Below are 15,353 nucleotides of genomic sequence, written 5' to 3'. Positions count from 1 at the left end.
AGAGAAGATTGCATTTACTATATATCAAGTGGAAGACTGGCTCACAGGCTTTTCTAGGAAGGATAGAGAACTGGCACATAATACAGATCCCAGATCCAAACAAGTAGCATGCAAAAGGAATGTTTTCTTGATTAAATTGGAACAATTCAATCAACATATGCAGGTACCAAAACAAGCCATTTCTTAGAATAGAATATTTTATAACAGGGAATGTTACTCTGAGACCCTAAACTGAGAAAATCCCTTATATAAGGTAGGCAGTGAAATCTGAACTGGGGCTAGAAATAAAAAATGACAGCAATAAACTGTGGAATAGAGAACCTTGACCAATATAAAATTGAGCTCTCCAAATGTCTGGAAATAAAACAAAGTTATATGTCTAGTAATTACCTCACAGATTTGGGAAACAAATCCTCCCATTTTCAATGGCAGGAGAAATACAATGTGACATTATACAGAAAATAGGTGAATACACTTTGCAAGAAGTATGCCCTAAACAAACAAAACAAGCATCTAGGATTCCCTATATATAACAAATTGCAGCAAATCTGAGAATATACCAATAACTCCAAAAATGGAAGGGGTGAAGAGAGTCAAAATTCACAGAATTTATGAAATAAGATCAAATAAAATCATCTATTTTAACATCATTATTTCACAGATGAAGAAACTGAGGCATGGTTTCCCAATGTAACTTCCAATGTCAAATTAAAGTAAGGAAAAATCTAAACCTAAAGAATAACATCTGCAGAAAAACAGAAGCTCTGCCATATTTGATGAACCACGTCTGTTAATAAGGTTAACCACGTGCCTGCACACATTACAGGATACTGGATTTATTCAGGAGACACGAGATGCAAAAAGGAAGATGACACAGATTTTGTAATGCTAGAGTTTAAGCTCCTTGAAGGCAGTTTGCCTTGCGCTAAATAAATGTTCACTCCATTTTTATTTCTAGAACAGTATTCTTTTAAAAACCAAGCTACAACTTGGTGCATGTATGTCATGTACTGTTTTCTTTTGTACTCAGGAACTCAAAAGACCAAAGTAAAGCAACCCTTGAGTTTGAGTGCAAACTGTAAATATAGTGTATTTTTCTATCCCCAACCAAAAACAAAAACAACTACAAAGAATGCTAACAAATACACTAGTTTCGAAAGTAGGCATGACAAGTAACATTAACTGCTTTGTTTTGAAACTGATATAAGTGGGAAGTCTTAATGAGACCTTCAAGAATCATTCCTGAGACAGCATCTGTTTTCCCAGGCTTCAAAAAGATAAAAGGAAGACACAGCATTCGGGGCTTACTGGATTAATGCTGATTCTTTTTCACCTCTGGAGTGCTGATTTAAACTGTATATGGCCTCTGTTCAATTTTTAGTGGGCACAGGTCCATGTTCAAAAACCACCACACATGTGGGAACAATTCCCAAGCAATTGGTGCTGTGTGGTCAGAAATGGGACAAGACTGGCAGAAAGAGTGCCAGAGGCCAGGAGGCAGGTGCACCACAGAGACCCACACAAAAGTCCTAAAATCTACATGTGTGAGTCATACCTAACTCCAGGGACTCTGATTGTTACTACTTTTCATTAAGCATTGAAAAAAAAAATCAACATCACGTACTTCTGTTGTAAAAAAAATCAATGGCTATTACATAATAGCATAAATGATTTTACCATTGTATTATTAAACATTGTATTATTTCCTTAAATCTCCTGCCAGAACCAACCCAGACATCCATTACAGGGCGAGACACAGAAGTTCTTTCCACTCAAAGGATTCCAGCTCAGGCCCTTTTTTCCCATTTCCTTAGAAGAAAAAAATGTATTTTTTCAATGTATAACAATAAATAAAATAGTAGTTTCAACAATCACACTTCTTTGCCTTTCATGACACAACTGGATGACAAGATATAAATACTTGTCGTCTTCAGTGTCAAAAAGTAAAAAGTGTCACACCCAGCAGTTTCATGGGACTTCTAGATCAGCTGGTAGCCTTCATCACTCATGCCCGCCTCTAAAAAGCACTTGGGAATAAATATGCTGACGAGGTTTAGCAATGTGCAGAATATTAAATATCTTTGTTGCAATACACTGGTGGTGAGTCTGTCTCTTACTGTGCCACATGCACAGCTGTGCTGGAAAAGGAAGCTATTAAATATATTAAAAATCTAGAAATATTACCAATAAAGATACCTCATCAAATATGTGGTGCCTGTTTGTCCACAAAGAAAATGTGAAGGGTTTAACGGCATATGAAAACCACTCTGAATTCCGTAACATCACAAGCCCTGCTGATAACGTTTCAAAGCATTTCTCCCCCCAAAAGTTCTAATCAATTTTATATAGACACTACAATATTAGAGCATTGCTCATTGCCAAATTTACTATAATTGTGATGCTGCCAAAGACAGGAATAAAACAAGAAGAAACTTTAAAAGGTTATTTTGTCCTCTGAGTCTTTGGGTTTAAGGAGGCCTGTGATATATTATTCATTAATATTAAAAGTATTATTAAAGCACAGGAAAAAATCTGAAGCTACAAAATACTTAAAAGTTTACACTCAAAATACTCTACACAGTATATACTAAGTTGCCCAAAACTGACAGTTTGAAATGAATTGTTTGGTAAATATTCATTTTTTTCCTTTTAAATTTGATGAAGAACCCTTCAGAGAAAACTGAATGCCACGTTTTAAGGATCAAACAGCTCCATTACTAAAATCATTGCTAAGTATGCAATTTTACACTTTTTTTAAAAAAAATTTTCTTCCCTTTTAAAATATTTTCTTCCTCAATTATTTTAAATATTTACCATTCTTCCTCTCATACTCCCAGTATTTCTTATCTCTCAACCCTTTTACCCTACATATATTAAATGTTAGGTAAAGATCTGACTCAAAACAAAATGAACAAAAAAAGTCAATCAAGACAAGTCTGCTGGCAAAAATGCACAGAAAAAAGCAAGAATTATTTTAAAACATAAAAAAAATAAGCTTAAGGAAAATTATCCTTGTAAAAACGTTTTAAAAGGTAAATTAAATTCAGTTATGACTGAAAGAAAACATCACAGTTATTTTGGAATTTGAAGTCCTCTTACAAGTTCGACCCATTTTTCTCCCATAAATTTCAAAGATCTTAACATTCTCTCAGACTGGAAAAACTGAAGTTGAAGGCTGGGCTGAGTAAATCTAGCTCTAAAAACACACAATTTTTTCAATTAAGACATAACATCCTAGTGTTCATTTGTATTATGATCGTTTTAATTAAAATACACCCAACTCAAGCTTCAAAGTCATACTAAAAGGGCCATGTTTTCATTGACGAAGTCATTAAATCGCTTCATCACAAGACTTTCATCACAGTCTCCAATCCTGCAGCAGTTACTATGGCCTAAACACACTAGCTTTGCTGAACTCATTCTGAAGGAAACAACAGCTCCACTATCCTGCAAATTCAAAAGACAACCTTAGTGGGTTCAAGACTGAGGTTGTTTGTGGGTACTCTCAAAACTTTGTTTTTTTCTTTTAACAACTCTCTACTGAATCAAGATGTACTGACCCTGAATAATGGTTGAGCTAAAATAAAGGCCAACTGGGTTTATTATGCTGAAATGAAACATCAAGTTTAAACTTGGTGATTTATTTTTTGACAGCCACAGAGTTCAACATACATATAAACATTACATTGGCAGATTTAATTCTGATTTCCCATCTCAGGGAAAACTACAATGTTTAAAGATCATAACTTCTGCTTATAGTAGTTTTAGTTGGTTAACACTGAGATCCAGGCTTCTTATAAAAAGTGAAAGGTTGTCTTAAAACCCAGTGCAAAATATTCTATTATTTAATAGACAAAAACGAGCAAATAATAGATTGTTATCAGTCCACTGAGAAAAATGTCTCATCCCAAGGGCTTTTTTTACTTCCGAGTCATGCAAATAAGGGTGCTTACCAATGGGTCATATTTCAGGCCAAAAACCAATACCCCAAGAATACAACTTCCAAAAACAGCAAATCCATAAATACCATAGTTAAGCTCCCCCAAATTCAAAATGAATTGCATAACTTACTCTGTTTTCCTTCTTTGTTTGTCCTCAAAGATGTCATTGAGATTGATTGCCACCTGCCCTAAAAATTTATCCAGCCCCACCAGGGACCTGTGCATAACTATCAGGAAGAGAATGTACTTTTCTGGGTTCCCCTGCATGAGCAAGCCAGGCAGCTCAAAGGAGGCCTCTTCCTTCCAGACCGGCTCAAGGGTTTTCTCGGCTACAGACGTGGAGTATTTCTCCTTGCCCAGCTGAATTATAGTGTATGTGTCATTGGTGCCACTTTTGCCTTTCGGCTTCAGATCTTTGGCTTGGAGCACTGTGACCTGCACGTGGGTTGGAAACCACTTTTGGGCTTGCTCGGACAGCATCATCCTGGCCCTCGGCTCCTCACCGCGTTCAGGAGCGCAGGCAGTGCCCCGCCCGCAGGGACAACCGGGTTCCCTAATCACAGCATCGTGCGCGGAGCCAGGCACCCTCGGCCGCCCAACGTCCCGGGGGCGGAGGTCAAAAGGCCTCCGGCGGACAGCCCGGGGGCGCGGCTGCTCTGGGGGTCCCCTTCCTCTGCACCAGCACCGGGGCCCACATCACCTGGCCGCGCCGTCCAGCGTCCGCGCGGACCCGCGTCTCCACCGTCCCGGCGCCCGCCGGCCCCGGGCGGGGCGGGGGGGGGGGAGATCGGCCTCGATGGCTGGCGGGCGGGCGGGCGGTTCCCTCCGCGGCCTAGGGGATGGCAGGTGAGGCCTGGCCGCCCGCCGGGCCGGGCCGACGGCTGCGGAGGTGGGAGGACGCCCCGCCCGACGCTGTCCCCCGGCCTCCGCGCCGCTCCACCCGCGGGCCTGACCCGGCTCCTCCTCCGACCCCGCTAATACGAACCGCCGGCGGCTCGCGCGGCCTCGCTCGCTCTCGCCAAGCTTCCCGCCTCCCCCCACCTCAATTCGGCTCCTCCCTCCCCCTCCCCCCGGGCGGGGCCGGGTCACCCGCGGGTGGAGTGGCCCGGGGCGGGGGACGCGCCGCACGGGCGCCGGCGGGACACGGGGCAGGCCTTGAGTCGCAGAGCAGCGGGCGCGGGGCTCGGCCTGGCCGGGACGGGGCTCCTAGTACCGGGCGAGCGGCGGCCGCGGCACTTCCGGGTTGGCCTTCTCCATGTTGATCTCGGCAGCGCGAGGGGCGGGGCCGGGCGGGGTCAGGGGTCAGCGCCTCCCTGGTTGCCGTGACGACGGGGGCGCGCAGCGCTGGATACCTAAGCCAGGAGCTTCTACGGGTTTCTAGGGCTGCTACTGAGGCCTGGGAACATGCGAGCCCTGGGGAGGGCTGGAGACTGCACCTGAGGAGGTCGCAAGGCCCGGCAGACCGCCTGAAGGAGGGAGACCCCAATTTCAGTGGCCAAGGGAAGGGCATCTGTCCTTGCTGGGCCTTGGATGCCTGGTGCTTGGGCACATCCACAAATGGGGATGCAACACATCGGCCCTCTTTAGTAACAGAAACACGGTTTCTTTTCCAGCCCTTACCCATCCTTTTGGAAAAGACATGAGCCTATCATCTGACAACAAATGGCATCCTTCACACAGAAGAAGGGAGGAGGAAGCTGATAAAAAGGCCAACACTAACACAGGAGTTAGTAAAGACCACAGGAGTAGCTGGCCTGGCGTCACAAGACCTTGTTTTGATCACCTCTGCTGCCATCAGTCTGTGTGACCTTAGTCAAGTCATTTCCCCTTCCTAGGCCTCCGATTTTACAAGGGTAAAACAGGTCTCCATTGTGTCTCCAACGCTGCCACGACCATGGGGTCCACCTCAGAACACCCCTGTGCTCTCAGAAAGGGTTGGAAGACTATCAGGAGATGACACAAGGACTTCTCAGCACAGTCTCCCTTTCCCCCTCTATTTCTTTTACTGTTTCTGTTGCCTTTATTTGCATCCATGTCTTGTCTTCCCAGGGAAGTTCTAAGTTCTTTGAACTATTTTGTATATCAGGTTGAGCTTTCATTGAGCTAAGCATTCAGTAGGCAAGCTAGCTAACTTACTGAATCGTTAATGTCTTTTCTCCCTCTACCTGCTTAATTTTTAAAGTAAAACAATATGATAGCTGTGAGTGCACTGTTTTTCAACTTAAGATGGCCAGAAACTATTCAGTATTGTATTTATGATTTTCAGGCCACGTTTAAAACTCTCCTGTTAAGGCAGAATTTTTCATCCCTGGGAGACAGCATAGGAAAAGGCCATGTGTGGAAAGCAGAGCAAAAAACATTGCACTGCACATACAGCATCTGGATCCCAGAGTGGGCAGTTGTCAACTTGAAAGAAAAATATTCTTAGGGATTTTTAAAGAGTACAATGAAACAGTCAGTGGTGGAATTTCATCAGGATCTCTAGGGAGAAATAATTTGACACCTGAAACTTGAAAAAATAAAATAAGCATCATGAAATCCAATTTAATAAAGTTTAAAAGTTTTATAAATTGCATTTTTAAAGACTTCATGTCTCTATTAAATGTTGTAATTAAATAAACAATAGGCAATTAATTATAAGAGTGGATGTGTGTTGCTAAAGAGCTTAAATTGTTTGGTAAGCTTTATTAATGATTATAAACTTGTTTACAAGTATCATTTCACTCATCTCTGAAATATAGCCATCTCTAGGGTAGAAGCTGGCAGCAGCCATTCACGGAAATGCAGTAACAGACTCTAACACAATCCAAAGAATACTCTGAAGGCAAGAGCTGAACAACTGGAGTCTCTAACTTAACTTCTCTTCCTGTCACACCTATATGTTCTTTTGAGTTGCCCCACAACCTGACTACAGCCAAAATTGTTTAGACTTACTAACTGGCAAGATCAGAAGTTATGACTTAATGTTTTTAAGCCAGAATAAGAAAAACGGCATATTTTTTGCCCATGGGGGAAGCAAATAAAAAAAAAACACCAAATAAGCTAAATAGAATCTGGAATTACATTATAGAACAGAAGTAATTTCCTAGAATGTTGCTTTTTTTTTATTACATTAGGAGAATAAAAACATGTCAGTTGGGCCAAGTATATGGTTGGTTCATAGTTGTAATAATAATAATAATAATAATGGCAATTACATAAGACCTGAGATCAAACTGGTTCTGCCAAAATATTTTTTGTCTTACAGCTTTAAAAATTATTTTTTCTAATTTTAAGATATCTGTGGGCAGTATTTTGAAAGGAAAAAGCAGTGTGTGCATAAGGATAACATGCCAGAACCAAAGACAACCACTATTTTTTTTATTATCTTATTAGTAATGATATGTCCAGAAATAGTTGGCACAATTCCAAAATCAAGGGCTTGGGAAAACACATTCTATTGAAGGAAAATGATGAAAATTCTAATTTTAAACTGTTATAATACTTGTGGCAATGAAATAGTTTGACCAGAAAGTTAAAGTAGTCAACATGACTCCCCAAGAGAGAAAGATTTCACAGATAAAAGCATTCGCTAAGTAATGGGCCCTCTCAGTAAAGTCCCAAAAGGGGATTTATTCCAAGCTGTGGAAGATTTTCCTGTTGAATAGCAGCCTCTCTAAAACCATGCCTTGTACATCTCTGATAGGACAATGTTTAAACAGCCCACTGGGTCAAGAGTGCTAATGCTCCCATATTATGTAATGGATGTTATTTTCCAGATGGAGATGTAGAAACATAAGGTCAGCAAGAAGCTTTCCCAAGGTATCATTACAATTTTAAGACTTCAGATACATGCACTCCTCTCCCAACTGAAATGCATAGTAGTCTCATACACCTATTCATCTGGCAAAGACCCAGAGTTATGTTGGAGACACATAGATCAATCTCTACAGAGCCAATCAAAAAGTAAAAACGTACTCAGCAACTTATCTGAAGTTATGATAGCAACAAACTTGTATTGAGGGATTTAAGCAATTGTTTTATTTTGTTTTCATCATTGGGCTGATTAATTTGTCTACTGGGATTGGGCAACCTGAGGATGCAGGCTGTGACGCATGAGCAGTAATGTGGTATGTAGTCTAGAAAGCTCTTAGTCAGCAGGCTGGGTCTTAATCCTACATTTGCCTATTACTAGCTATGTGTCATTAGGGAAGTAATTTTTCTTCTTGGGGCCATCTATAAAATAAGAGTCTATAATAGCAGCTACTAAAGCATCCTCCAACATTTAGTGATTCTAAGTAGTATATCCACAATACAAAGAAGCAAAGTGCATTGTAATTATCTAATTGAATTCAGAAAATATACTAAAGCAGATTTCCTTTTTATGTAACTTATTAATGAAGGATCCTCTAATTCAGAAGAAAAAAATATACTCAAGATGTCCTGAGTGTTCTCTCTCCCAAATGAAAGTAATTAATTATCTCAGCGAGGAAGTAAATATAACTTTTATTAATAGGCCCTGCATGAGGAAATTGACACCAACCGCTCAAGATTGGGAGGAAATTACATGCAAATGCAAGTGATTTTGAAACGCCTTAAACTTTTCACTTGTATAATAAACAGAATTTCTATTCATATTATCTGTAGCTTGTTTGAACTGAGGAGAGTAAGAATTTGTGGAACAGAATTCATATTTGCACATAAGAATGTTTCATGTGGCTGTCTTGCCATTTCTTGTTTATGGTATCATACTATTATGTTGTAGGATTTTTTGTTCATGCAACAAAATCAATGCATATTAATGCATAGAGCAGGAATTTATTTTCTTTAACTGTTATATGGTATTGGATAACATGAATAAGCCCCATTTAATCCTTTGTTCTTCCAAAGAAACTTTAAATTGTTTCCAATTTTTCAACTATCATAAACAATGGGGCATAGACATACAATTTAAGTCTCTGTACATGCGCAGAGTTTTTTTTTTTTTTTGGCAGTACTGGGGGTTGAACTCAGGTCTTTACCCTTGCTAGGCAGGTGTTTGAGCCATGCTATAGCCCTTTTGGTCTGGCTATTTCAGAAATCATGTCTCACTTTCTACCTGGCCTGAGACTGGATCCTCCTTTTTTATGCTTCCCATCATAGCTAGAATGACAGGTGTGTGCTACCACAACCAACTATTGGTTGAGATGGTACCTCCCAATGATACCTCTTTTTGAGGCTTGTGAGTGATAGTGTAGAAGAGCTATGGGCCCATGCATCAAAAAATCTGAGTTCTAATCCTAACTCTACAAACCAAAGAACTACAGACCTGGCAAGCCACAGTCTACCTGTCTGTTCCTCAGTGACCCCTTTCAAACTCCAAAATTCTCAGAGTTCTTTCATTATATTTACTGACAAGCAGAGGAGGTTGTCTTGGGAGAAGAGTTTGTGAATGCATAGGTGTTTGTCTTCAAATTTCAATTGTCTCATCATGAGTCTTTCTGAAATCTTCTGGAACCTTGCTACTTGTGCAGATTTAAGTGAAAGTTGAAGAGGACTAGAGAATCTTAATTATTATCACTAAAAGATATGATTATCAGAGTCACATAAACTTGTCATCCTCATGCTTTGTAAACTTTTGTTATTTTTTATGCATAGTTAAAATCCAGAATGGGATTTCTTTAAACAGGTAATGAGAGATTTTCATTATATTTCTGGAATGTTCTGGAATATATAACATTCTGAGATAATGTTTCTGGAATATATGTTCATTTGTAGAGCATTAAACTGGTGGGCTTCTGGCAAAAAACATTTGGTGGTGATGTTTCTCCCCTACATGAGATCTGGTCCTTCCTGCATTTTTACTTATTTGATCTACATTAAACAAAGAAAAGGAATTTTAAAGCATTTGTCATATTTAGTCTTATTTGTTGTATTTTATGTGTTTTGTATGAAGCCTCGAGGGGAAAATGGCATAGTGAGAGATAGATCAAACTCTCCTTGTTCCATGATCAATTTTAAGCCCTTTCTCTGAATGCAATTTTCAATAGGTCTAAACAATGTCTTAGTCTATCTGAATATCTGATAACAAAAGTATTTTTGGCTTAGATGTATGTGCTTATCTTTTACCTGTTTTGGGTTAGGTCACCTTCAGCACCTACAAGTTAGAGAAAGACCATCCTGAACCTGAGTTATAATCATTTTCTACCTATTGGAATAACCGTGGACTCTCTGGATAGGCAAAAGTAAGCACAGGACCATCCTCAGGCAGTGCTCCCACCGGAATGTGGCAGGACACTTAGACAGCAGGTCCTCTGCATCCTTTGAACAACTCTTGAACTTCAATTGGCTTTAAGCATTATCAGAGCATTCTTGACATGATGCGAGGGCCTAACACTGCTTTAGAGAAACCACAGAAACAAGCAAAAGAGAATCGATCTATTTCACAACTCATGACTTCTCAGGTAAGCAGCAATCTTTACTGTGGTGTTTGGCATCCAAAAATGACAGGGGGGATGAAATGTGCCACTGAACCTTGAACATGGAAAAAGAGTCATTGAGGGCATCACTGAACTCTTCTGCTTTCATGACAAAAGAAAAAAAATTGCTAATAGACTGTCCTTGTGGAAATATGTTGGGTTTTCATTCAGGAGACCAAAGCTCACACAAGACCTCATTAGACATTTGCTGAAGAGTAGAGCACAAATGTATGCAAAAGGCTTTTTTTTAAAAATAATGTATGCAAAAATCTTTTTTTAAAATAATGTGTGCAAAAGTCTTTTGTATTGTTTTTGGTTTTGTTTTGCAGTACTGGGGCTTGAACTCAGGGCCTTCATCTTGAGTCACTCTACCAGCCCTATTTTTGTGAAGGGCTTTTTTCAAGATAGGGTCTTGTGAACTATTTGCCCGGGCTGGTTTCAAACCTTGATCCCCTTGATCTCTACCTCCTATGTTGCTAGGATTACAGGCATGACCACCAGTGCCCAGCTGCAAAAGCCTTTTGTAAACAGTAAAGAATTTCACAAATGTGAAATTTTATCATAGTTTTAGGCTTGTATCTATTAAATGTGTATATATTGGCATTCACACTTTTTTCTCTAGCATCATTGTTTGCTTAAAATGATAAGAGTTGAACAGATTTAAAAGCAGGACAATTCTAGTCTCCCATCATTCAAAAAGCCAGCTTAACTTTATAAGGCATGGCACTTGCAAAGAATAGCTACATAGATAAGTACATGTGAGGGCCAAAACTGATTTACAATTGTAGAACAAAAAATATATTGCATTAAAGCAGGGAAAATTTAAATTTACTATGCAAGGGCAAACTCAGTGCCTTCTTGGAAAAACATGCCTTACCAAACTCATGTGGTTGGAAGATTAGTAATATCTTAATAAGAACTTACGAATTTCTAATTGCTAGTAATTGCAATTCACTTTGTGACCTTCCACCTAGTTCCAGGCAACAGCTAGGAAAGCCACACTTAACCACTCCAGAGAAACCTAGATATACAAAAGACTCAATTCTTAGCTTTCCCATCTCAAAGTAGACAATAAGCTGGTGGCTTAAGTGGTAAGAGCACCTTCTGAGCAAGTGTGAGACCCTGAGTTCAAATCCCTGTGCCACCAAAAAAAAAAAATAATCAAAGTAGACAATAGGGGAAGAGGTAACAAAAGTCAAAGTTTATGTAGTACTTAATGTGGGAGGAATACAAGTGACACAAGAGGTAGGCTAGACAAAGATGTCACTGGTGAGAGGAAGGACTTTCATGCAGAAGGTCAAGAAGGATGGACAAGTGAAATGTCTCCAAGATGTTTCTACTGAACACACACCTCTTACCCAGCACTGTGGAGTGTGAGGACTGGGTAAATTGATGGGAGACTCCAGATAGATGTGAGCATCCTAAGCAGATGTCCCCATATGTTGCTTTCCCAGGAGGGACCTTGAAAGGGAGCTAAGTCCCACAGCTCCCCAATCTGATGCATCATATTGGCTTCAGGCAAGCATAGCAGCAGTAGAGTAGCAGGTAGGGACAAGGAGGACTCAAGCACACAGGGTCTGCTATCAAAAAGGCATAGAGAACTTCTGAAAATTCTGTCTCCCAGTGGGTATGGAAATGGTCAAGAAGGGCTGATTGACCTAAAATATCCTCCAGATGGAGACTGGGAAGATTCAGAGTCCATGGATTAAGGATCAGGGAATAACCATGGTGGTAGCTCCACACATTGCTTCTCACAATTGGTTGCTAGTGGGAGCAGACGCTGACAGCCATAAGCCTGCCTGGGCTTCTCCCTGGGACCTTGACTTCAGTCCTGCCCTTAAATCTTAGTTTTGCCCTAGAGAAAAGGACAAGAAGGAGAAAATTCTTACCCAAACCATTATTTCTATTAATGTTTATAGGACAGACACAGTAAGAGGATCGCAGTCCAATGCCAGACTGGGAAAAAAAGTGTGAGACTCTACCTGAAAAATAACTAAAGCAAAAAAGGACTGAGACCATCGCTCAATTGGGTAAAGCAAAGCACAAAGTCCTGAGTTCAAACCCCAGTGCCACCAAAATAAATCATAGTTTAAATCAAGAAATGATTCAACTTATCCAAATTGACATTTTCTGGATAAATTTTGATAGGAGTAGAAATGAATCAAAATAGAGATTGTGTTAGGTAACAAAAAAATAGTTACATTTTCTTGTCTATCTTATCTGTGACCTTGGTATGTGGCCTGAACTGTTATCCCCATCATGAGGGAGAATATATTGTAAGTGGTGGAGAGATGGCCACACCCAGCAATTTGAGGGCTTTCCCATGATGTCATGAGGTGGTGGTGGGTCCCTCTTCTGTGTTTGATGATTCGTTAGGACTAAATGTCACAACTGCATTAATGTAAACTTGATGTGATGTCTCTAGTGAACTGCATGTGGATTGAATGACCTACAACAGTATACATGTGGAAAACAGGTCTAGGGTCTTGGTAGATTGTACCTACAGGGAAAATGATTCGTGGTGAGGATGCTTGCAAACGTAATGCAAATGTGGGGAGCAATAATAGAACTATATTTCATGAAGTTGCCCCAATTCACCTCTTTGTTCCTGTCTGAGGACAGTTCCTCTACACAGGTTCTGGATCTCATCCTTCTCTGTCTTCTCCAGGAGTTTACATCTGCCATTATCCTTTCTCCATCCTACAGGTTCACATGCTTTCCTCTCTGGATCAATCTCATCAACACAACCAATATCCTCTAATATTTCTCGTATTTAAAAAAGAGAGAGAGAAAAACTTACTTGATCATGCATCCCATCCAGATACTTCTCCGCTTCTTTTTAGAGCAAAACTTCTTGAAAGACTTGTGTATACTTACCGTCTGTACCATTGTCTCTTGAACACACCCAATCAGATTTTTGTCTTTACCATTATACACCTACCTATGACCAGGGCCAATTTTTAGTTCCCATCCTATATGGTCGTTATTTTTCATCCATTGGTAAAATTGACATTTAAATTTATAAAACAAAGACATCTTAGAAGAGTCCCCAGGTTCAGAGCGATGACCCACTTTGTTGTAGTATTTGGTGTATTATGGTGTGGTGTCATTAAGACATGTGGCAATAAATAATGAAGACAGAAACCAAAAGCTGGTTTACTATGCTCGTTTAGTATATTTTTTCAATTATGTTTAAAATATGCTTTATATTCATCCAATGTACCCACCATAAAATTTATTAGGTAACTTGAATTAGTTGCTTCTCTAAGAAACATGACTGCTAAAGCAACACTAATTTGATAGCTCTTAAAAAAAGCTTGGGTCTTCAGGCATAAATATTTGTATCCTGGAACCTTTCTCTGATCTAGTGACATATATAAGAATGTTAATTTTATAAACATAGGGTATAATATGCAACATAAATGCTATATGTAATTTGTATATGTTTAGCATTATATATTATTATAAATATATAAATATATTGTATGCTACTATATTATAATATAATTCACAAATACATAATTATATAATAATACAACATATTATTACAGTTATATATAGACTACATATAATTAATATGTTTGATTTTTATACATATGTATATAATTATGGGTTCTTTGGCTACAGAACTTTAGACTCAGAGCAGTTAATTTGTTTAGAATGGTTTTGTTATATTGATATATGTAGAGAAAAATTAGAGACACAGAATTTCACGGTTATTAAGCCTAAGAGCCAATCCTGGGCTATATATCTTGGAGCCCAGAGCTGGAGCTTGGGGGCTCTTGGCAGCAGGAGTTCATGGCTGGCATGAGCAATCCACCACTGCTGTGTCTCAGGTTCTTCTCTTCCCTGTATCACTACCTATTCGCTGTCATTGGGTACTCCTTGTCTCCTCTCTACCCCCCAGCTCTTCCCTGTTCCCATTCTGTTCATCTTAACACTCCCTCTTCTTGCCAGGACTCCTTCTGGCATTGACTTTCAGCTTTTAGCTTTCACTTACGTGGCTGAGAAGGAGTCTCATGGGCTCAGATCAACTTTTTCTTGAGGCAAGCCATCACAGTTGCTCAAGTTCCATGACCTGTGACTGTGCCTGGGTGGAGGGAGAGATCTGGGGCTCCGCGTCAGCAGAGAAGGAGTTTTCTGGTCGAGTAGGAATATGAAGGGGCCCAGTTCCCTTGGACTGCACTGTTGGAAGGCATATGTGAAGATCGATAAATATATAAAACATATTAAAATGCAAACATCGAAGGCTTTTGGTGTCATTCAAATTTCAGGGTCAAGCCTCACATAGGAACAAAAATGCATTCTACTTCTCAGTGTAAGAGAAAGTTCAAAATCACAAAATGGAAGACTTTATAACATAGCTGTTTATGACAAATGCACACATTACTCCAAGTATTTCTTCCTATATCCCATTAATGTTCACAGATTTTCTTCTTTCAATTGTTGGACTAATAATGACTTTGCAAATTGTAATTGCTAAGATTTTCTGTATCAGAGTCTTTTCAGATCACCTTGCAGCATTAATAGCTATTTAAATTAAAAAAAAAACACTGAGTTACATTTGGAATTTCTGGATTCTTCTGTTTGTCATGCAAATATTCAGCTCTGTTCTTTTTATGATAATATGAAATAAAGTAGTTTCTCATAGTAACATTGTAAATCATTTGCTTTCCATTACATGCAGCTGGTTTTGTTACTGTAATGATTTCCTGCAAGTGCACATTGCAGAACACATAAGATGCAATGTGATATTCCTTTTTTCAGAATTTAAATGAAATTATTATTTGCCCAGAAACAATAAGACAATTTGGAAATATAGCAATTTATTGTAATACATTTCTTTTTAATATGTATCTACATTGAAGAAAAAAATCTAAATTTCTAAAACCGACATGCCATCTTTTTGTTATATAGACTAGAGTTTTCATCTCACAGAAAATTCAGAATCAAAATCAAAAACAGCTGAAGTAGT

The 15,353-nt window shown here is 39.4% G+C and overlaps 1 protein-coding gene across 3 annotated transcripts in view; it reads right to left on the bottom strand.

The window, feature by feature from the left end:
* Rab11fip2 (RAB11 family interacting protein 2) overlaps positions 1–4,686 on the bottom strand; it is a 39,829-nt gene extending 35,143 nt beyond the window's left edge. For 2 of the 3 annotated variants that reach the window (XM_020183359.2, XM_074078215.1), the window contains exon 1: positions 4,072–4,686. In XM_020183359.2, coding sequence (XP_020038948.1) covers positions 4,072–4,424 — 353 coding nt within the window. In that variant the 5' untranslated portion in view covers positions 4,425–4,686. The remainder of the gene's footprint in view (positions 1–4,071) is intronic. The other variant, XM_020183358.2, reaches the window with a different exon arrangement.
* Positions 4,687–15,353: the final 10,667 nt, after the last annotated feature.

Source organism: Castor canadensis, chromosome 7 (assembly GCF_047511655.1).
Source record: "Castor canadensis chromosome 7, mCasCan1.hap1v2, whole genome shotgun sequence".
Taxonomy (NCBI): Eukaryota; Metazoa; Chordata; class Mammalia; order Rodentia; family Castoridae; genus Castor; species Castor canadensis.
This window is presented reverse-complemented; position numbering and strand designations above follow the sequence as displayed.